At 38.1% G+C, this 24,560-nt stretch overlaps 1 protein-coding gene across 4 annotated transcripts in view; it reads right to left on the bottom strand.

Moving 5' to 3' along the window:
* NELL1 (neural EGFL like 1) overlaps positions 1–24,560 on the bottom strand; it is an 865,453-nt gene that overhangs the window by 692,028 nt on the left and 148,865 nt on the right. For all 4 annotated transcript variants that reach the window (XM_068554539.1, XM_068554541.1, XM_068554540.1 and 1 more), the window contains one exon: positions 10,105–10,201. In XM_068554539.1, the coding sequence (XP_068410640.1) occupies positions 10,105–10,201 (97 nt within the window). The remainder of the gene's footprint in view (positions 1–10,104; positions 10,202–24,560) is intronic.

The raw sequence follows: 24,560 nt of genomic DNA, 5'->3' as shown, positions 1-24,560 counted from the left end.
CATACATACACACACTAAATACATATAAGCAAAATACATACATAAAATTCTTTTCCATATATATGCATCTTCCCTACATTTTAACCTTTCCTATTTTCCTCTATCCCTGCACTACAATTAAGGTAATTATTTGACAATATTTTCCATTTCACAAATGCTCTCCCTACCCGTGTTTAATTTACTGTTTAGCAGATTCACTGAGTTTTTTTCACTTCAATGACTATATTTTTCATTTCTGGAAGTAACTTTTTTTTTTTATATTAGCATATTTGCATACATATTTCCATACAAATACAAATATAAGATTTTTAGAAATTTCATGTAATGTCTGAAACATTTATATTAACATATTTCCATACATATTTCCATACAAATACAAATATAAGATTTTTAGAAATTTCATGTAATGTCTGAAACATTTATATTAACATATTTCCATACAAATAACCCAATGAAAGTTTAGTATTAGTTGTTTTGTTTGTTTTTTTATACTGCAGGTTCTTATTAGGCATCAATTTTATACACATCAGTGTATACATGTCAATCCCAATCGCCCAATTCAGCACACCACCATCCCCACCTCACCTCAGTTTTCCCCCCTTGGTGTCCATATGTCCATTCTCTACATCTGTGTCTCAACTTCTGCCCTGCAAACTGGCTCATCTGTACCATTTTTCTAGGTTCCACATACATGCATTAATATACGATATTTGTTTTTCTCTTTCTGACTTACTTCACTCTGTATGACAGTCTCTAGATCCATCCACGTCTCAACAAATGACTCAATTTCGTTCCTTTTTATGGCTGAGTAATATTCCATTGTATATATGTACCACATCTTCTTTATCCATTCGTCTGCTGATGGGCATTTAGGTTGCTTCCATGACCTGGCTATTGTAAATAGTGCTGCAATGAACATTGGGGTGCATGTGTCTTTTTGAATTACGGTTTTCTCTGGGTATATGCCCAGTAGTGGGATTGCTGGGTCATATGGTAATTCTATTTTTAGTTTTTTAAGGAACCTCCATATTGTTCTCCATAGTGGCTGTATCAATTTACATTCCCACCAACAGTGCAAGAGGGTTCCCTTTTCTCCACACCCTCTCCAGCATTTGTTGTTTGTGGATTTTCTGATGATGCCCATTCTAACAGGAGTGAGGTGATACCTCATTGTAGTTTTGATTTGCATTTCTCTAATAATTAGTGATGTTGAGCATCTTTTCATGTGCTTCGTGGCCGTCTGTATGTCTTCTTTGGAGAAATGTCTATTTAGGTCTTCTGCCCATTTTTGGATTGGGGTGTTTGTTTCTTTGATATTGAGCTGAATGAGCTGTTTATATATTTTGGAGATTAATCCTTTGTCCGTTGATTCATTTGCAAATATTTTCTCCCATTCTGAGGGTTGTCTTTTCGTCTTGTTTATGGTTTCCTTTGCTGTGCAAAAGCTTTGAAGTTTCATTAGGTCCCACTTGTTTACTTTTGTTTTTATTTCCATTACTCTAGGAGGTGGATCAAAAAAGATCTTGCTGTGATTTATGTCAAAGAGTGTTCTTCCTATGTTTTCCTCTAAGAGTTTTATAGTGTCCAGTCTTATATTTAGGTCTCTAATCCATTTTGAGTTTATTTTTGTGTATGGTGTTAGGGAGTATTCTAATTTCATTCTTTTACATGTAGCTATCCAGTTTTCCCAGCACCACTTATTGAAGAGACTGTCTTTTCTCCATTGTATATCTTTGCCTCCTTTGTCATAGATTAGTTGACCATAGGTGCGTGGGTTAATCTCTGGGCTTTCTATCTTGTTCCATTGATCTGCGTTTCTGTTTTTGTGCCAGTACCATATTGTCTTGATTACTGTAGCTTTGTAGTATAGTCTGAAGTCAGGGAGTCTGATTCCTCCAGCTCCATTTTTTTCCCTCAAGACTGCTTTGGCTATTCGGGGTCTTTTGTGTCTCCATACAAATTTTAAGATGATTTGTTCTAGCTCCGTAAAAAATGCCATTGGTAAATTGATAGGGATTGCATTGAATCTGTAGATTGCTTTGGGTAGTATACTCATTTTCACAATGTTGATTCTTCCAATCCAAGAACATGGTATATCTCTCCATCTGTTGGTATCATCTTTAATTTCTTTCATCAGTGTCTTATAGTTTTCTGCATACAGGTCTTTTGTCTCCCTAGGTAGGTTTATTCCTAGGTATTTTATTCTTTTTGTTGCAATGGTAAATAGGAGTGTTTCCATAATTTCTCTTTCAGATTTTTCATCATTAGTGTATAGGAATGCAAGAGATTTCTGTGCATTAATTTTGTATCCTGCAACTTTACCATATTCATTAATTAGCTCTAGCAGTTTTCTGGTGGCAGTTTTAGGATTCTCTATGTATAGTATCATGTCATCCGCAAACAGTGACAGTTTTACTTCTTCTTTTCCAATTTGTATTCCTTTTATTTCTTTTTCTTCTCTGATTGCCGTGGCTAGGACTTCCAGAACTATGTTGAATAATAGTGGTGAGAGTGGACATCCTTGTCTCGTTCCTGATCTTAGAGGAAATGCTTTCAGTTTTTCACCATTGAGAATGATGTTTGCTGTGGGTTTGTCATATATGGCCTTTATTATGTTGAGGTAGGTTCCCTCTATGCCCACTTTCTGGAGAGTTTTTATCAGAAATGGGTGTTGAATTTTGTCAAAAGCTTTTTCTGCATCTATTGAGATGATCATATGGTGTTTCTTCTTCAATTTGTTAATATGGTGTATCACATTGATTGATTTGCGTATATTGAAGAATCCTTGCATCCCTGGGATAAATCCCACTTGATCGTGGTGTATGATCCTTTTAATGTGTTGTTGGATTCTGTTTGCTAGTATTTTGTTGAGGATTTTTGCATCTATATTCATCAGTGATATTGGTCTGTAATTTTCTTTTTTTGTAGTGTCTTTGTCTGGTTTCAGTATCAGGGTGATGGTGGCCTCATAGAATGAGTTTGGGAGTGTTCCTTCCTCTGCAATTTTTTGGAAGAGTTTGAGAAGGATGGGTGTTAGCTCTTCTCTAAATGTTTGATAGAATTCACCTGTGAAGCCATCTGGTCCTGGACTTTTGTTTGTTGGAAGATTTTTAATCACAGTTTCAATTTCATTACTTGTGATTGGTCTGTTCATATTTTCTATTTCTTCCTGATTCAGTCTTGGAAGGTCACACCTTTCTAAGAATTTGTCCATTTCTTCCAGGTTGTCCATTTTGTTGGCATAAAGTTGCTTGTAGTAGTCTCTTAGGATGCTTTGTATTTCTGCGGTGTCTGTTGTAACTTCTCCTTTTTCATTTCTGATTTTATTGATTTGAGTCCTCTCCCTCTTTTTCTTGATGAGTCTGGCTAATGGCTTATCAATTTTGTTTATCTTCTCAAAGAACCAACTTTTAGTTTTATTGATCTTTGCTATTGTTTTCTTTGTTTCTATTTCATTTATTTCTGCTCTGATCTTGATGATTTCTTTCCTTCTGCTAACTTTGGGTTTTGTTTGTTCTTCTTTCTCTAGTTTCTTTAGGTGTAAGGTTAGATTGTTTACTTGAGATTTTTCTTGTTTCTTTAGGTAGGCTTGTATAGCTATAAACTTCCCTCTTAGAACCGCTTTAGCTGCATCCCATAGGTTTTGGGTCGTCGTGTTTTCATTGTCATTTGTCTCTAGGTATTTTTTGATTTCCTCTTTGATTTCTTCAGTGATCTCTTGGTTATTTAGTAACGTATTGTTTAGCCTCCATGTGTTTGTCTTTTTTACGTTGTTTTCCCTGTAATTCATTTCTAATCTCATAGCGTTGTGGTCAGAAAAGATGCTTGATATGATTTCAATTTTCTTAAATTTACTGAGTCTTGATTTGTGACCCAACATGTGATCTATCCTGGAGAATGTTCCGTGCGCACTTGAGAAGAACGTGTAATCTGCTGTTTTTGGATGGAATGTCCTATATATATCAATTAAATCTATCTGGTCTATTGTGTCATTTAAAGCTTCTGTTTCCTTATTTATTTTCATTTTGGATGATCTGTCCATTGGTGTAAGTGAAGTGTTAAAGTCCCCCACTATTATTGTGTTACTGTCGATTTCCTCTTTTATAGCTGTTAGCAGTTGCCTTATGTATTGAGGTGCTCCTATGTTGGGTGCATATATATTTATAATTGTTATATCTTCTTCTTGGATTGATCCCTGGATCATTATGTAGTGTCCTTCCTTGTCTCTTGTAACATTCTTTATTTTAAAGTCTATTTTATCTGATATGAGTATAGCTACTCCAGCTTTCTTTTGATTTCCATTTGCATGGAATATCTTTTTCCATCCCCTCACTTTCAGTCTGTATGTGTCCCTAGGTCTAAAGTGGGTCTCTTGTAGACAGCATATATATGGGTCTTGTTTTTGTATCCATTCAGCCAGTCTATGTCTTTTGGTTGGGGCATTTAATCCATTCACGTTTAAGGTAATTATCGATATGTATGTTCCTATGACCATTTTCTTAATTGTTTTGGGTTTGTTTTTGTAGGTCCTTTTCTTCTCTTGTGTTTCCCACTTAGAGAAGTTCCTTTAGCATTTGTTGTAGAGCTGGTTTGGTGGTGCTGAATTCTCGTAGCTTTTGCTTGTCTCTAAAGCTTTTGATTTCTCCATCAAATCTAAATGAGATCCTTGCCGGGTAGAGTAATCTTGGTTGTAGGTTCTTCCCTTTCATCACTTTAAGTATATCATGCCACTCCCTTCTGGCTTGCAGAGTTTCTGCTGAGAAATCAGCTGTTAACCTTATGGGAGTTCCCTTGTATGTTATTTGTCGTTTTTCCCTTGCTGCTTTCAATAATTTTTCTTTGTCTTTAATTTTTGCCACTTTGATTACTATGTGTCTCGGCGTGTTTCTCCTTGGGTTTATTCTGTATGGGACTCTCTGCGCTTCCTGGACTTGGGTGGCCATTTCCTTTCCCATGTTAGAGAAGTTTTCGACTATAATCTCTTCAAATATTTTCTCTGGTCCTTTCTCTCTCTCTTCTCCTTCTGGGACCCCTATAATGCGAATGTTGTTGCGTTTAATGTTGTCCCAGAGGTCTCTTAGGCTGTCTTCATTTCTTTTCATTCTTTTTTCTTTAGTCTGTTCCGCAGCAGTGAATTCCACCATTCTGTCTTCCAGGTCACTTATCCATTCTTCTGCCTCAGTTATTCTGCTATTGATTCCTTCTAGTGTAGTTTTCATTTCAGTTATTGTATTGGTCATCTCTGTTTGTTTGTTCTTTAATTCTTCTAGGTCTTTGTTAATCATTTCTTGCATCTTCTCAATCTTTGCCTCCATTCTTATTCCGAGGTCCTGGATCATCTTCACTATCATTATTCTGAATTCTTTTTCTGGAAGGTTGCCTATCTCCACTTCCTTTAGTTGTTTTTCTGGGGTTTTTTCTTGTTCCTTCATCTGGTACATAGCCCTCTGCCTTTTCATCTTCTCTATCTTTCTGTACCTGTGGTTTTTGGTCCACAGGCTGCAGGATTGTAGTTTTTCTTGCTTCTGTTGTCTGCCCTCTGGTGGTTGAGGCTATCTAAGAGGCTTGATGGGAGGCCTGGAAGTAACTTTTGACTCAAATCTCCCTGGTCATATTTATCATCTCTAGTCATCATGCATTTTTTTTAATTTGTTATTTTGCTTCTTTAAACATTTTAAGTATAGGGATTTAAGAAATTCTTTATCTTGTAATTCCAATTTCTACAGCCCTTTGAGGGATAATTGGGAAGTTTGCTCTTTCTTCCCATTCTTACTCATGATGGCTAAAAACTCATATTTGCATGAACTTACTCTGTAGTAATCTTGTGAAGTTTGCATTAAAAGTGATTTTCCCAAAGATTATTTGTATTTTCTTCATTAAGAATCCCAAGGTGCCCAACCCAGGATCACATTAAGATAGTTTCTTGAGCTTCATGAGTATATAAATCCAAATTTTACATCTGCTTGATGTCAAGAGCTGTGGTTTCAAATTCTTATCAGGGAACTATTTTTTGTGTGTGTGGAGATAAAGCAGAGAAAAGCTAGTCAATGGACTGCCTCCCTTTGCTAAGTAGTAGACTATTTCTGCCTACCCTTTCACTGGAGGGGTGGTCTTCTGAATCATGGCTTTATTTCAGAAGTTTCTGTCCCAACTTCTAAGCTTGCATGGAATCTAAGCCATTCTCCCCATCCCACACAGAATGTTGAATTTAAGGCTCTAACTGGAACTTCTATACATTGCTAATGAGAGTGTAAAATAGTATAGCCACTTTGAAAAATACAATGACATTTTTTATGAAGTTAAACATACACCTAATATACGGCCCAGCAATCCCACTCCGACATATTTACCCAAATAAAAATGAAAACTTTTGTTCATACCAAAGCCTGTATGCAAATGTTTTAGTAGCTTTATTCATAAATGCTAAAAACTCAAAACAACCTAAATGTTCATGAACTAAGGAATGAATAAACAAATTGTAGTATATCCATACAACAGAATTGGAATTTTACTCAGCAATAGAAAAGAAAGAATCCCTGATATACACAACAACATGGGTGAACCTCAACATATATACATACTTACATAAATGGTTCCATTTATAATGCATTCTGGGAAAGGCAAAACTATAGGGCCAGACAACAAATCAGTGGTTGCTAGAGGTTTAGGATGAGGAGAAGACTTGAATAAAGTGCAGCACAGGGGAATTTTTGGAGGTTATGGAACAATCTTTTATCCTGATGGTAGTTACATGACTGCACAGATTTTCCAAAACTCACAGAACCATACATTTAAAGAGGAGAATTTTATTGTATATAAATTATACCTTAATTTTTAAAAAAGGAAAAGGAAAGAAAAGCCCAGGACCAGATGGTTTCACTGGTGAATTCGACCAAACACTTAAAGAATTAATGTCAATCCTTCTCAAACTCTTTCAAGAAACTGAAGAGGCAGGAACACTCCCAAACTTATTTTTCAAGGCCAGCATTAGCCTGATACTAAAGCCAGATAAGTACACTACAGAAAAAGAAAAGTATAGACCAGTATCTTTGATAAATATAGATGCAAAAATTCTCAAATTATTAGCAAACCAAATTAAAGAGTACATTAAGGAACATACACCATGATCAAGTGAGATTTATCCCTGGGATGCAAGGCTGATTCAACATATGCAAATCAATAAATGTGATACACCACATTAATAGAATGGAAGATAAAAAGCATCACCATATCAGTAGATGCTTTGTCAAAAGCATCTGACAAAATGCGGTATCCTTTCATGATAAAAACACCCAAGTTGGGCATAGAAGGAATACACTTCAACATAATAAAGGCCATATATGATAAGCCCACAGCTAACATCATACTCAACAGTGAATGGTTGAAAGCTCTTCTTCTAAGATCAGGAAAAAAGACAGGGTGTCCACTCTCACCACTCTTTTAAGTCAACATAGTACAAGAAGTCCTAGACAGAGCAATCAGGCACGAAAAAGAAAAAAACAAAAAGGTTTCCAAATTAGAAAGGAAGAAGTAAAAATGTCTTTGCTTGCAGATATGATCTTATACACAGAAAATCCTGAAGACTCGACCAAAAAACTTTTATAACAAATCAGTGAAGTCAGTAAAGTTGCAGGGTACATAATCAAAATATATAAATCAGTTGCATTTACATACACTAACAACAAAATATCCAAAAAAAGAAATAAAACAATCTCATTGACAATAGCATCAAAAATAATAAAATACTTAGGAATAAATTTAACCAAGGAGATGAAAGATCTGTACACTGAAAATTACAAGACTTTGATTAAAAACTGAAGAAGACACAAACAAATGGAAAGATATCCCATACGTTCATGGATCAGAAGAATTACTACTGTTAAAATGTCCACACTACCCAAAGCAATCTGTAGATTCAATGCAATTCCTATCAAAATTCAAATGGTATTTTTCACAGATATTGAAAAAAAAACCCTAAAATTTGTATAAAATCACAGAAGACCCCAAATAGCCAAAGTAATCTGAGAAAGAACAACAAAGCTGCAGGCATCACACTTCTGTATTTCAAACTGTACTACAAAGCTATAATAATCAAAACAGTATGATACTAGCAAAAAAAAAAAAAAGACACATAGACCAATGGAACAGAATTGAAAACCCAAAAATAAATCCTTGCCTATACAGTCAACTAATATTTGCAAACCATATGCCTGATAAGGAGTTAATATCCAAAATATACAAAGAACTCATACAATGCAATAGCAAGATAAAGTCTGATTTTAAAATGGGCAGAGGAACTGAAGACACATTTTTCCAAAGAAGACATGCAAATAGCCAAAAGGTACATGAAAAGGTGCTCAGCATCACTAATCATCAAAAAATGCAAATAAAAAACCATTATGAGATATCACATTATACCTTTTAAAATGCCTATCATCAAAAAGACAAGAGATAACGAGTGTTGGAGAGGATTAGAGAAAAGGGGAACCTTGTGCACTGCTGATAGAAATGTAAATTGGCACTGCCACTATGGAAAGTAACATAGAGGTTCCCCAAAACGTTGAAAATAGAACAGCCATATGATCCAGCAAGCCCACTTCTGGATGGCTTCCACATAATTTGGGGTATATATCCGAAGGAAATGAAATCACTACCTCACAGAGATATCTGCACCCCCATGTTCACTGCAGCATTATTCTTAATAACCAAAATATGGAAACAACCTAAGTGTCTGTAAACAGATACATGGATAAAGAAGATATGGTATGTCTATGTGTATATATATACACACACACACACACACACACACACACACACACACACGAGTGGAATATTACTCAACCATGAGAAAGAAAAAAATCCTGCCATTTGCAACATGGATGGACCTTGAGGGCATTATGCAAAGTGAAACAAATCAGACAGAGAGAGAAATAATGTGTAATATCACTTATATGCGGAATCTAAAAACCTGACTCATAGAAACAGAGAGTAGAATGATGATTGCCAGGGTTCAGAGGGAGTGGGGGAAATGGGAAGATGTTGGTCAAAGAGTACCAGCTTCCAGTTATAATATGAATAAGTTCTGGGGATCTAATGTACAGCATGGTGATTATAGCTAATAATATTGTATTATATAATTGAAAGCTGCTAAGAGAGTAGATCTTAAATGTTCTCACCACAAAAAAGAAATGGTAATTATATGAAATGATGGAGATGTTAGCTAACATTATGGTAGAAATCATTTTGCAATATATTAAGTGTGTCAAACTGTTGTATACCTTAAACACACGTAATGTTATATGTCATTGATATCTCAATAAAGTTGGAATAGAGAAATAGATTAAAAGAAAGAAAAGGAATAAACTTAAATATCTAACTTCCTGATATTGGCCTACATCTCTCTGGTTTTCACTTCCCTTCATGTATTTAGCCTCTAAGGATATACCTTATTGTAAGTGCAATGACAAATCATAAAAGATTTCTGTTGTTTTATCCAGCATTTACAGGCATTTTGAAGCAAGAGGATTTTAAAAATATCTAGTCTACCATACTGCCAGAAGCAAAGTTCTGCCATTCTATTGAAGAACAAGACAATCTTTAAATTTCATGATGTTTTTAACTTTTTCAATTCACTTTATCACTGAATCCTCATGTTTTTATGAATGCAGTTATTGTATTGGGTTAGCCAAAAAGTTCGTTCGGGGTTTTTCCAAAACACCTTATGGGAAAACTCGAACGAACTTTTTGGCCAACCCAATATTACCCTCTTTATAGACAGGAAAACCAAAGCTCGTGGAAGTTGAGCCATTTCTTATTGTTTATCTAGACTAGACATCCACCCAAAACTGGATTAACAGGTTCTGAAAATGAAAACCAATTTGAAGATTACCTTAAATCTCCCAGAAGTAGGGCAATAAGAAACATTTTGAGGATTATTTACATTCTGGATCATCCATATCTGGCAGTAGAGTGAAGTGTGTGACCTTGGGCAAGTCACTGAACTCTCTGTCTAGTCTCAAAACACCTACGTCAGAGAACTGTTGTGACAAATGATTAAGTTCACATCAAGCACGTAGAAAAGCAAAAGTAGAAAGTAGTGCTTACTTTGAATAAACCATGCTTTTGGTTGCGCTGACCAAGCCATAAATTGCTTCCTGGGGGAAGGTTGGTCTCAGGAGGGTCTATCACACGTTCATAAATCCTATAAGGGCAAAGAACACAGTTACTAATAAAGAGGCTCAAAGCAGAACCAAAAGGTACATGCACACTGTTTGAAGTACTCACGGCATTAGCTGCTGGTATAGAGAGATGAAGCCAATATGTGGCACATTTTAGATGACAGGTAACATAAACAGAGATCTGTTTCCTGACAACACTTAGACACATTATCTGGGCCCCTCCTGGCTTTCTATCTTTGCCCTTTTGGCAGGGGAAGAAGGAAAAGGGTAACATTTTTGAGTGTCTATTCTGAGCAACGAATTTCATACAAACTCTGTGAGTAAAGTGGTTTTGTCCATGTTACAGGTGAGAAAGCTGAGGTTCAGGGACCGTAAATGGGTCAACCAAGACAGCCAGGGAACAGTAAAGTTGGGATGAGAATCTCCACCTGTCTGGCTGCAAAGCCCACGTACTCTCCTTTGTGCTCTACTACTCCCTGACTGCTTTATTCAGCTGCTACTCATTTCTACAGTAACCTCTTAACCCCCTCTAAATAACTGAGTAGCAGCTGCACACATGATAATGTGCCTAGTGTACAAAATCAAGTAACTGAAGTCATCACCCAATGAACAAATATTTATTGAGCATTTCTTTATGCTCCAGGCTCCATACAAGGCAACAGGAGACAGAGCAATAAACCAGATGTACAAAGTCCCACCCTCATAGAGTAAAAGATAAAATTCTGTACGTGAAGAAAACCTTCATATGATATAGAAAGACATATAACTAATACAGAGAAGGCAACAGTCCCAGGATCTTTGAAAGCACTGATAAAGCCTACTGAACAACTGAATTGTCTCAGTTGCTCTGCCCTCCCAAGCCCCACGTTAGTCACTTACAAATCTTGAAATTTAGAAACAGTCCCTGTAACCACCAGCTGATCACAGGCCTCCACCTCACCCCTGGCAAGTACCTTCCAGCACCTGAGTACTGAGAAGGGAAAGGAAAAGCTTGCCTAAGAACTGAACTTGTCTCCTTAGACGCTCAGAAGATTCTGAATGGGGTGAGATACAGGGACCATCTGTGAATTTCCATTCCTCATGACGGCCCTGTCCATTCCATTCATTCCTCTGTCCTTACTTGGAGCAGCCTTGGGGAGAATCATCCCCCAGGGAGGTCCAGAGGTCTAACAATTCATCAATCCCCCCAGCTGGGATGCAGCTGACTGCCTCCTGGCAGAAGGTGATGGATTCCTCCAGCAGCTCTCAGTAGGAAAGTGCAGAAGACCTGAAGGATTGTCCAGTTGTGTCAAAGCCAGTGAACGATTGCAATGCCGTTGCAGCTGGGAACTATCACACATCGTGCATTACTCTCCTATTCCCCACTGGAAACATGCTGTTTCCTAACAATACATGTAAAGTATTCAACTGACAAAGCTCTAAATATATCAGGTCCCTCTCTATTAATTATCTTTCCACTATAAATGGAGGCGCGAAACAAAATCAAGGAAAAATAAGTTTCCCTGAAAAAGACAGCCTGTGTTTTCTCCACAAAAATGCAACCTTTCTTTCTGTATGTTAGAAGGAAACATTTTAGATGAAACAATTTGTCAAAACTGCTTTAATACAAGAAGATGCTATATACTTCCTTAAAAAAGTTTTTTTTTTCTAATATTAGTGAAAAACTAGAAACAAGCCAAATTTACAACAAAAGAGAAACACATACGTTACAGTAGTGCAGCTTGACAGAATTTACTACAGTCATTAAGAGTGATTAAATATGCAGGTTATGAAATATGGGAAAATACATACAAAATAATTTTCACCAGAGGAAAGTAGAATGCAAAATTATTTATGCACTGTGGAGATAACGATGCAAAAATTATGTTCAACGCTGGTGAATTTCAGAAGAGGCCACAGAGAAACGGAAATCGCTATTTAGGGGAAGAGGCAGAAGCATAATTTTCTAGGAGGTCATTTCACTAAAAAATTGAAAATGTTGTCAAACTATTTATCTTCACCTTCATTTTAAAACATTTGCATCTATCAGAGTGAGAGGAGCTTTCCATTCAAATGCTTTCTTTTTGGTTTTCAATATGCTAGAATGTGAGCTCCAATGAGCAAAGGAGGCCTTTATCTAATGTTTACGAAGTGCAGGATCCTGGACTGGATCTGGAGGCAGGAAAAAAGAAAATCTCATAAAGGACATTAGTAGAAAACTGGTGAAATTGGAATAGAAACCGTAGATTACAAAATAGTATTGTACTGGTGTTCAATTTCCTGATTTTGAGAATTTGGATAGTGTTTATTTAAATGTCTTGTTCTTAGGAAATATGCACTGTAGTATTTAGGGGTAGAGGGTCATGAGGTTTGCAACTTACTCTCAAAGAGTTCAAAATAACAATGTGTATATACACAATATAAGTACATACATATGGAAACACGCATTATTACTTTGAGAGACAGAGCAGAATCTGAGCAAAGAGTTTATGATTGTTTTTTGGACCATTCTCAATTTTTCTGTAGGATTAAAATTATATTAAGCTAAAAAGTTTTTAAAATAGAGTGAAAAAGCTAAAAAGGTCTATAATTATGTAAATTAAAACTACATACATGCAAAACTATTTTATCGATTAGCCAAAGAGATACACAAACTTTAAGAGTCACCTAAGGTATATGACAGTGTTTTCCTAAAGGAGTGGGAATGGTTGCGGGGGAGTGGAGTGAAAGGAAGGAAGGGAGGGAGGTGGGGAGAGGAGGAGAGGGGGAAAGCGAGGAAGGAAGGAAGGAAGGGAGGGAGGGAGAGAGGGAGGGAGGATTGCATGGATTAATGCTGATAGTATCTCATAAACTAAGAAACAGGATTATCACATCCCTAACCTCACCCTTGTACAGGGGGAGTTATGCCACCAACATACTAGACAAATACAATCAGAATCTTGGCAAAAGGGCTAATGATCCCTGAGGTGGGCTGGCTCATGCAAATAAGCCGGTAGGGCACAACGGATCTGTCACTTAAATCTAGTATTGCCCAAATCAACTGAAATGAAAAGTCAAAGCTAATACATGAACTCCTTGGTTTCCAACGTGGGCAGGAAATCGAATACTGTATTCTGATATTCTAGTATTCTGGTTAATGAGGTTTCCTTCCCGTCAGGAAACATCTGACTGTCTACAATGTGCGTGACACTCTGCTGGCTATGGGGACACACAGGCGAAGTTAGCACAGCCAAGTTCCTGCCCTCAGGTCAAACGCCTGAGCCAGACAGACAACACACCCACACGCACCTTACAATTCACTGCAATAAGTGCAAGGATCTGCGGAAGCAGAGAAGAAAGAAAATATCGTATACGTATAGCTGATTCACTTTGTTATACAGCAGAAACTAACACAACGTTGTAAAGCAATTATACTCCAATAAAGATATTTTTTTAAAAAAGAAAGGGAAGACTTTCCAAAGAAGGGGACACTATAGCTGAGTTGTGAATGAAGAATAAAGTAGAGCTGACACACCCACATAACAGCCAGCACTTACACAGTACCGAGTGTGTATCAAGCATTTGTACTAAGGACTTTCCTTATATTGATTTACTTAATCCTCACAATACCACCATCAGGCAGGTATTCTTGGCTCGGCAAGGTCAAATAACTTGTTCATGGTTAGGCAGCCGGTGAATGGCAGGGCTGGGATTTGAACCCAGACCCCAAGTCTGTGCTATTCACTCAAATAAATTAAAATTCCTAACTTGACTTACTTATCAGGAAGGGAAAGGGGAAACAAGATCACGTGCCAAAGCACAAGGTCAGGACCGGTTAGCTCTCCCAGAACCCATTTTCTCTTCCTCCTTGCTACACTGCTATGTGGCTACAACGTTTCCAGCCTCCTTCACCTCTGGGTGTGGCCATGGAATGTGAATGGAAGGGATCTGCACCACTGCTAGCCATGACCTAGCCCCAGAAAACCTCCCTCAAGCATCTTTCACATTGTCTCTTTCAGCTGACAAGAGAAGGCTCTAAGGGCTGAGAGGTGGGCAGAGCCACAAGATGGCAGGGCCTGGATTCCTAAATGATGATATGGGAGGTCACCTGCCAGCCAGACACACCCAACCGGACGGCAACCCAACTGAGATAGAGAGGATTTTCCATAGTTGTGGCTAGTATTCTTTACCCTGACAAGTATACCCCAACGAAAAATAGAAAGGTGACTGTTATAGATTCACACCCATAATGCCAAGAGATATCAGAGATCGTGTGGTATAGCAGAGACACATGAATTTGGGATAAAATAGATTTAGGTTCACATTCTAGTTGTGCATTCTACTAGCTATATGACCTTAATTAAGTTATTGAATTTCTCTGTACCTCAGCTTTCTCATTTAAAAAACGGGGATGGGCTTCCCTGGTGGCGCAGTGGTTAAGAATCCGCCTGCCAGTGCAGGGGACACGGGTTCGAGCCCTGGTCCCGGAAGATCCTATATGCTGCGTAGCAACTAAGCCCGTGCACCACAACTACTGAGCCTGTGCTCTAGAGCCCAGGAGCCACAACCACTGAGCCCACGTGCCACAACTACTGGAGCCCGTGCGCCCAGAGCCCATGCTCCACAACAAGAGAAGCCACCGCAATGAGAAGCCCGTGCACCGCAACAAAGAGTAGCCCCAGCTCTCTGCAACTAGAGAAAGCCCGCACGCAGCAGTGAAGACCCAATGCAGGCAAAAATTTTAAAAATTAAAAAAATAAAAAACGGGGATGTTACTGCTGACTGTATGGGCTGTGGTGAGGCTTGAATGAAATACTTTTAATGCCATTGGTACACAGTAGGTGCTGCCAGTCTGTAAAATTCACAGGTGTGTAAGGATGCAGAGCTACACAGGTCACATGATACATTTCAGCCCACCGGCTGCACCTCACATCAAATGAATCCACTGAGATGGGATTATCAGTATCTTAGGTGCCTGGCTTGTGCTTTGGGACACAGTTTAGGGGAATGACATCACTGTCGCACAGGAGGGTGTGGGAGTTCAATGTTACAATGCAAGAATTTAGTGTCTACTTTGTCATAAACTCCCACACTTTGAAAATTTTTAAATCCTAAATTTCTTTTCACCTTTTCTACAAATTTAAAAGCTAGAACAAGTGAGCATGTAACAGGAACAAAACAAAGGAATTAACAGCATTAACTTCTGTTGCTGTTTAACCTGATTAGAGTGCACACTGACAACCTACTTAGATTCTAAACTTTGGATTAAAACAAAATTTTTGGACAAAGTACATTTTCTATGACATACCAAAATCCCAGTATTTTTACTATGTTAGTTTTAAAATGTCATTCATTAGCTTTTTTCAATTCTTTCAAGACGTAAGTCGCAAACTTTTCTATGCAAATTAAGCAAACATCTTAATATCTTTTACATCCCTCCAAAATATATAATTCTTTGACATTTACAAAAGCTTGACTTTTGTTGAAAGTTCATCATAAACTCACATTAGACAGGAGAAGGGCTCAGGAAAAAGGAAGAGGTATAAGAAATGTTTTATAATATATTAGACTGTATGTTTGAACACACAATCACCAAACCAAGAACAACAACAACAAAATACATAGTTTTTATATGAGTAAAATATGACAAGACACTACTCCTAACACTTTTGCCTAATCCAGTACTAGGCACTTTCCTACTCCATTTGGGACCTTAATTGGATTTAGCCAATCCATATAAAAGGTTTCTGGGGAAACAAAAAATGTCAGCAGTAAGCCAAAGCCCTCTAAGTTCTTACTTCAGGCCATCCTTATTTATCCTTTTTATATATATTATTTTTTATGTATTCTGATTGCCCTGTATTTTGGTTCTTTACTGATCTCTGAGACCCTGCCCACTTGGATGGCCCATTTGGACATACTCTCTAGGACATCAGCATATGACTCTATACCCTCCCACTAACCGTTGAAGTCTAAAATTCTGGTCCTGGCTGAACCTGCTTTCCCAGACCTTCCTGCCAAGGAAGGAGCAATTGGTCTTTCCTGGTACCCCTGGGTCCAGCACTTTCACACTCAAGTTGTGTCTGCACTTCCTGACTGCTACAACCACTGATTATCTGCTGAGTATGGAGGAAATAAAACCCTCGCAACAAATCCCTGAACCTGCTCACTTGTCTCCTGCACTAACACCTTCCCTGACCATTCTATATAAAGTAGCAACTAACCACTCATCACTTAGCTTGTTTTACCCTTATCAAAGCACATGACTCTCCACAGTTGGCTCTTTGCTGATGGACTGTCTCCTCCTACCAGAAGTAAGCATCTTGAAAGCAAGGACCTTGTCTATCTTTTTCATGTCAGTATCTCTATCATCTGGAAGAGAGCCTAGTCAAAGTAGGTGCCCACTCCATATACTGAATGAATGAATGAAGGCAGTATGTTCAGAATAAGAGGGCTACAGACAGTTATACAAGCCCTAAAATATTATGGCTAAGACTTTATGATGCGCAATTCCCAAAAATGAATGACACAAACTAAGAAATCAGGCAGTTGAACTTGAGACTTTATGCAGATAATCCTGAGGAAAATACAGTCAATGAAAATGAGTGACATGTGATAACTTTTTTCAAGTGTTTTCCTCCATCACCCCCAGCTCATGAGATTTACACAAGAAGCCCCCCGCCCCCCCAAAAATAGAGCAAGATAAACCCCTCTCACTGTTTTCCATCCAGAAAAGAGATAGGAATAGCAAGTTTGAATCTGTCAGGCAGACAACATTTCAGAAAGAAATAGTCAAGAGAAATAGCAACTTGAAAATTAATCAGATCAAGCATAGTCCTTTTGATAAGTGCCCAATTTACTGCTTAAGTTGATGGCGTTATAATCAGCCCAAATTTATCATATTCCCATAGGCTATCTGACACAAATAATGCATTTACTCTATAACCATCTAAAATCTACCCTTTTGGCCAAAAAAAGCCCAATTCCCATTTAGTCGTGTTTCTAGGCCTTGAACTCAAATGAGATGCTGCCTATTAAGATGTATTGGGAGAATTATGGGAATTTTGCATGCCATTTGTATCTAACGGTATTTTAAAGTGTAAGTAACTCATTTCTAATACGATAGCATGAAAAATTAAACATCCAGTCAAACATAAAAACTGCTCAAGAGGAATGAACACTGCAAAGAGAAACTGTCATGCTCCTTGTGAAAGTCGGCCACTGAATCAAGAGCTCCCATTAGGAATTTTCTTCACGAGGTACAACTTCTCTTTATTCATGACTTTAAGAATGCCCTCCCTAGCAAGCATCCCATCTGCTTAAAGACCAGGCAATATTCTATGAAGAACTAGATTTTCTGTTAACCGATAAAGCCCTCAGAGCTCAACACAAAGAAATGCAGTGGTTCAACAACACTACATATGAAGGAATGTTGGATTTTTATTTACCTGGGTGAAGAAAGGCCTCTGAAAGGGACTCCACAGTACCTTTCCCAATTATACAGAAGAATGAATTTCCAATGTAAACCTTGTGAATTGACATGTATTATGCCGCTGTTCAGTAAGACAATATGAAGCCCAAATGAGATGCTAAATGAAGAGGTTTATCTGGGGCTTTGCCTAGAATTGAAGAAAAGTGTTCCCATACTCCCTGAAGAGGAAAGTTACAATGACCTTCCTTTGCTAGATAGGGAGCCTCATCTTCACTGCCTTTAAGCCAGCACTAGTGAATATCAAGGTGCTCCTTAGAGAAAGTTCCCTATTAGAGAACACAAGACAACTCCCATTCTATCTCCCCTCACTAATACGGTGGCGGGGGAGCTTACACAGGAGGCAATTCCCTCTTTTGAACTCAGGCTAAAGGGGGCATCATGCAATCTTCCCTCCTCAGCTTCACAGGGGAAATTTAAGAACACGAAGTTCTTGATCACCACTAGAAAAACAAAAGACACCTGTGGCATCATTGGCATTGCTCTTGGCCCTGATGACTGTTCAGCATTCATTCCGTAGGTCATGGCAATCTACAAAATAGTTCCTCAAAGCTTACTCACTGTGGCAAGAGTGTTTGCCAGCGATGTACACTGATGAGCTACTTGCTGAATTTCCGTGTCAGGTTGCTTGGCTGTTGGTAATTATTTGCTAACATGGAAGACACATCACACAGGGCTTGTACCAGAAGGACATGAAAGGAATACCCCAAAGGGGAGCTCTGTGGTCTCCTCCTACCAATTTGTTTAACAAAACCAACGACACTCAGCAAATGACAAGGGGAAAACGGCACCTCTGGCATTGTACAGGAGGTACAGACTGTAATCGGGGAGATGGATTATAGAGATGAATACGGTATGGCACCAACATGTAAGAATTGACTTCTAAACCAAATTCATGCAGAGCTCAGGAGGGAGGACGGTAGCAGGGCTCAGCAGGTTTCTAAACAGTTTCACAGCCGCTTTCAGCAGAGTAAATACAAATGTGAACTAAAAAGAGAAGGCAAAGTTGAAATCTGGATGGAGATGCCTTTGTTGTGGTAAACGAGAAGGCAGCAGTGTTCAAATGAGATTAGCAAAGAGACTTTGCCAGAGAAGGGTATGAATACCCTCCAAGAGAAAGAGAGGTCTTCCCAAGAAGATAAAGTCCTCACGTGACCTGCTTCATCCACTTAGAAAACACTTGCCAGATGCATGCTTTTTCTTGTCTGGCAATTCAATTTTACTCTTTTCTCTCTCCTCATCTGGATCTCCATAACAACTTTCCTTTCTTAACCATATTTTATGCCCCAAATATCTCTCTCCTACAACTTCTTACTAACCCTTATGCTCTGCCTATCCCTAGATCATGCTGATTGTGGAGCAGGTCAGACAACCAGCTCTGTCATACTTAGCATTGTTATCTATGATTCAACAGTGTAATAGCAGTGTGCTTATTGAATCTGCAGGAAAATACGGAGTTGGTATGACTGTTTCAATCATAACAAATTTTAAGATAATACCACCAGGGTTAAAAGAGACATTAATAGGCAGAAATTAGGGCCAAATCAAATAAGATGAAATTTCACATCAAAAAATGAAAGATCCCATGCTTAGGGACTGTGCTTCTCAAAGACAGAATGTGAGATCTAAGGTTTAACAGAAATACATATTGAGAAAAAGTACACAGCTGTTTTGATCAACAGTAAGCTAAGATAAGGCTGCCAAAAAGGATGTTATCATCTTAAACAGTACCAGAAGAAGACAATTATCTCATTCTAATCTGAGTCCATCTGCCTAGAGATAATCACATGTAGCTGTAGGAACTTCTCAGATGATAAACAGACACACTTTAGAAAGACCCAAGCAGGATTGTGAGGGCCTTGTGAGCCAAATCAAGTGATGAATGGTTGAAGGAACAGAGGATGTTCAGTCTGAAGAAGTAAAGATTAAGGGAAAGCAAGATAAAGTCTTCAAATATTTGGAGGACTGTCATGTGGAAGATGGATTGGATTTGGTCTATGTAGCTAAAAGAGGTAAAACGTATACCAACAAGTGTAAGTTACAAGGAGGTATTTTTAGCTCAAGGTAAGAATTTTCTAGCAGTCAGAAAACACAGAGAGAAGGAACAGCCTTGGGAAGCAATGAACTACAGTCTCTGAAGGATGTCCTAGTAGATGATAGAAGACCACTTGGCAAGGACAGTAATCCTCAAACTCAGACAGAGAGACACAGCCTCAAAACTTTTAAGAGCTGCCCTTGATTACCTACTATATGCAAGAACTTTACAAACTTTATAATCCTTGAAATAACCCTAAAATGCAGGCATGGCTATACTCAATTGATAGATGTTCACAGAGGTTAAATGACTTGCCTGATACCATTCAATAAATGGCAAAGCCTAAATTCAAATCCAGATGTAAACTCGTGCTATGCCATATTGTCTTATAATCCTCTACTGATTCTGTTCTTAAAAAGTCAAATGTTCAAACAGTTGGTTACATAAACAGTGTGAGATACAGAAAGATCATTGGACTAAAGTCAGAAAACATCCATTTGTGTCTTACCTTTACCATTTAAGCTTTGTGACTTGGGGCAAGTTACAAAACCTCTCTGGGCCCTCACAGTTTCTTCACTCACAAACTTAATAACAATACCTATTACATAGGTTTTCAATGAATATAAAACAGATAATCTCAATAAAGGTACATTGCAAATTCTAAAATGCTTTTCTAAAGTAAAACATTATTAACGTTATTAGGTAAGATCAATGCTTTCACCCTCACAGAACAATCCAGGAGGTACTTTAATTTGAAGTATTTTCAGAAAAAAGATACCAGAAGCCTTATCTAAGACACTTGGCTCAATTGGTTAGAAAACAGTACCCACTGTCAGCTTTAAAATTTCTATAAAAGAGGAGTTTAGGGGCCGCAATGTGATAGGAAAGAGAGGAGAGTAAGAGCCTCCTAAATCACTCCCTTGGTGTAGCCACTGATGGCACATGAATCCATAGTCATGAGTCCCATTTTTTTCCAGGAGTTCAGAAAATGTGCTGCACAAAGTGTTCAACTATACCCCAGACTAGCTGCCTCCAAAATATTTGCTGATACTCATGAGTGGGTGATAATTTAGTGTAACCCCATTTTATTATTCATCTAAATGAAGATTTAAATTTAATGATAAATCAAAAGCCTGACGTTTATATAAAGCACACATCAGTAACTAGGACCGTCGGGGTCAGAAAGGACATTGAAGGTCTCTGATTCAACCTCCATCTGCCACTTGTTATATTAATATATAAACATCCAAAAGCCATCTGTCATGCAGAGATCACATGGGACATCCTCATGTAATGCTTTAAAGCTTCCCAGAGCAAATGGATGACTCCCCAAAGGCCTGAGATTGACCATTTCCAAACAACCCATGTGAAATATTTCAGGGTCTAGAAGCTATGATAAGGGACAAGGTAAATATTTCTCTCTCTCCATGAAGTCCTGATGCAGCCACAGACCACCACCACCACCTGCAACACTGGCGTCCCCAAGAGTCACGCAGAGATCTGTATTCTTTGACTTTTCACTTTTTCAGGACCTTGGAAAGCACACATAAGGTAAGGTCTCTTGCCAAACATTAAGGGAGCCTAGTAAGCTTTCCAAAAATACAGATTTCTACACCCCTCATAAAATAAGATTTAACAGGTGCCAGCCTGGCCCCACTGTAAAAAAGAATCTCTGATGAAGGCTTTATTTGGCAAAGTCTGTCCTCAAGAAGCAAAGTCAGGCTTGACTAGGGTCTCCTCCTGCCCAGCTACAGTCAAGCTAGCCTATGACAGGAGCAGCTGGGGCTCTGCTTAGGGCAACTCCAAGGCAGAGTGAGAGGCACAGGGGAACAATCCCCTCCATGAAGCTGTTTCTAGATGTTTTTCTACTTAAATTAAAACAAACAAACAAGAGAGCAGCACAAAGAAAAGAAAAAGTCCTTCAGCGTCCCAACGTTTTGTGGTGCATATAAAAAAGTAAAAGGGTTCTCCTGACCGTGGCCCATTAATAGTTGTGTAGATGATGGATGAAGGGACACAGGAACGGACAGAAAGACAATATATAGGCAGCCACTTGTATATTTATTTGACAAGAGTAATATTATATCCCTGGCCTCCTGGAGCCTTCATTACAGTGTAGATAAATTATAGTTATTTGTTCATTGTTGTTCAATTTCAAATAGCGGCAAATGCTAAGGTGAGCCGAGTATCTCCATTTACCCCCTCCAGATAGACTCTGCCTCGCTCTATGCCAAGGAAGACTAAGAGGTTCCCTCTCCTTCTTGGTTCCAGTTGGTTTCAACCAATGGGAAATGCCAGCAGGAGGGCAGGAAGGGTTGAAGTTGGGGTTCTAATTAATTCATATGGAAAAGACAGCACAGTGCTTGGCACACAGTACTAGCTAAATAAAGGTAGCTGCTCCTTTTAAGAACAAAACTAGTGAGGAAGGCCCTTGACTACTAAGTGGTACTTTCATGCCTCTCTCTCTCAGCTGCTGTCTACAGCCTTCCCAATATAAATGTGTCAATACAAACTTGATTGTTTTTTAATGTTTACTGAGAGGACAACTTTTGTACCTTGACTTCTGCTTTGTATCAAGTTCACTGAATTACTCATTTAGTTTGGGGCTCTTTCTTTTAAAAAGTAATCACTTTGTTGAAAGAAATTTTTATTTTTTCATGCTATCAGTCCTGTCAGAAGTTCACAATCACCGAAGAAGAGCAAAGCAATTTAGATAAAATTTCCTGTTCTGAAGGAAGACTTTTGTTATTGTGAGGCATTCAATAGTAACTGCCAGCTGTTTAATCAAAAAGTTATTGTTCATTGTGGAGGAAAAATTGGAGTTTGGAAAACAATGAGGCTACAACTCCAAGTTCAGAAAGCGTCTGATGAAGTTTCAAATCCTTTTCAAACTCCAACTGATCATTTAAACTGTAATGGCCCATTTCTGATAAGGCATTTCATGGATGATAATAAGAAAATCACTGAGACAACTGAGATCTCCCACTAATCTCTTTAATTATTCCCTTTCCTAGTGGCTCCTTCATGTCAGATTACAGGGTATAAATTAAAGACAGTTTTAAGAGATGTCTCAGGTAAGCCTATTATTAAGGACACATAGGTGACACCTTTAATTCCAAAACCAAAATGAATGATAAAAGAAAAATTAAGAAGGTGAGGGAATTATAAGGGGAAATTTTTGCATGTTAGAAAAAGAAGGATTTGAAGAAGGCTAATGGGAAAAGAAAAGATTCAAGAGTCAGAAGGACTCTCTTCTAAATTCTGGGCTTACCCGCTAAACTTGGGACGTGACCTTGGACAAATCACTTTATCTTCCTAGGATTATTTCCTCACCTTTTACATAAAGAAAATGCCTGCTCCTTTTACCTTTTTAAGGCTCTATACGACACTGTACAGTAATTGCTTTAAAAACTGATGTGAAATGGCTTAAGTAATGCAGTGTTGAACCACCTGAATGCTTGTTGGTTTTTCAGATCCTCCCAAGGACCCAGCTACATCCCTTTCCTTATGTTTTGTGCATGAGATAATCTGGTAACCTTTTAATAATCTTGCCTTTTTTGATCAAGTTATTCAAATTGATTTCTGTCACTTACAACATAAGGATCTTAACTAACGTGAAAACGTAAGGGAAAATACACTTAACTGAAACAATTCTACACTCAGATGAAGAACTACAGTAAGTCTTGGGATGCCCCCTCAGCAGCATATATGAAGATAAAACTTCTGATCTCACCACACCTTGGTGCCTACCTCATTTACGTTCTGTGATGTAATCAGCAATTTATGAATTTGTGGGCAACTTGATAACAGTTCTTATTTGCTGTGGCATCCCCAGTGCCTAGACCAGTGCTAGGCACAAAATGTATGCTTAATAACAATGGTTTTCATCTCATGTATTTTTGCATTTGTGTCAGTCTAATCAGTTCCTGGATGCAACCATCTCTCTGTGCTTGTATGATTACCCAATAGGTGAACTGGCTTGGCTCCCTCTGCCTTTTAAATGGATTAACTGCCAACATACTTTTTTAATATTACTAGGTTGATGGAAACGCTGAAATGCAAATTTTCAATTGAAAGAGGATATTTAGAATAACAGAAGAATTACTCAAGTAAACCCCATGCTACTCTTCCACGCATAAATAAAAATTTATATGCACATTCCCCTAGTCCCTTTAACCTTTCCCTCATCTTTTCATATAGATCACAGAAACAACTCTCAGTAACACATAACTGACTAGACGTTACTGAGCACTTAATACTACTACTCAAGAAACACCCATTAAGTTAAGGAATGAATAAGTGAACTGCTTGATGAAATCTAAGGCCTTAGGAACCTCTCCAATTCACAGAAGCTCCAGCCACACTGAACTATTGATATTTGCGAGTCCTAAAAGTTTTGTGAACTCTCTTGCTTCCCACCTTTGTACATTCTGGTCCCCTGGTTCAAGATACCTTTCTAGCACTTACCTGGCTGTATCACACACCAAGACCCAACTCTGTTGTCAAGCTGGGAAGCTTTTCTCATACTATCTTTCTCAAGTTTTACTGAAAATGTTACTTTTGTCCTGATTTGTATGCTGCTGTCAGAATGTCTGATGCCAACCTGAATTTCTTTCCTTTGTAAATTACATGGTCTTTTTGCTTTGAAGTCATGAGAATATTTTTATATAAAATTTAATACCCTTACTAGGAAATCTCAGAGTTGACTTTACAGGTCAATTTTCCCAAATTCATGATGGTTCCGCTCAGTATGTAGATCTGGACTTTCTTTGGTTTTCTTGCATTGTACTTTTTAACGGCTTTATTGAGATATAATTCACCTACAATATAACTTATTTAAAGTATATACTTAATGGTTTGGGATATATTCTGTTATTAACTTTTTAAACTTTACATAACA

This window comes from Eschrichtius robustus, chromosome 11 (assembly GCF_028021215.1).
Source record: "Eschrichtius robustus isolate mEscRob2 chromosome 11, mEscRob2.pri, whole genome shotgun sequence".
NCBI classification, from domain to species: Eukaryota; Metazoa; Chordata; class Mammalia; order Artiodactyla; family Eschrichtiidae; genus Eschrichtius; species Eschrichtius robustus.
The sequence above is the reverse complement of the archived record's forward strand: the minus strand, read 5'-3'. Positions and strand labels throughout refer to the sequence as shown.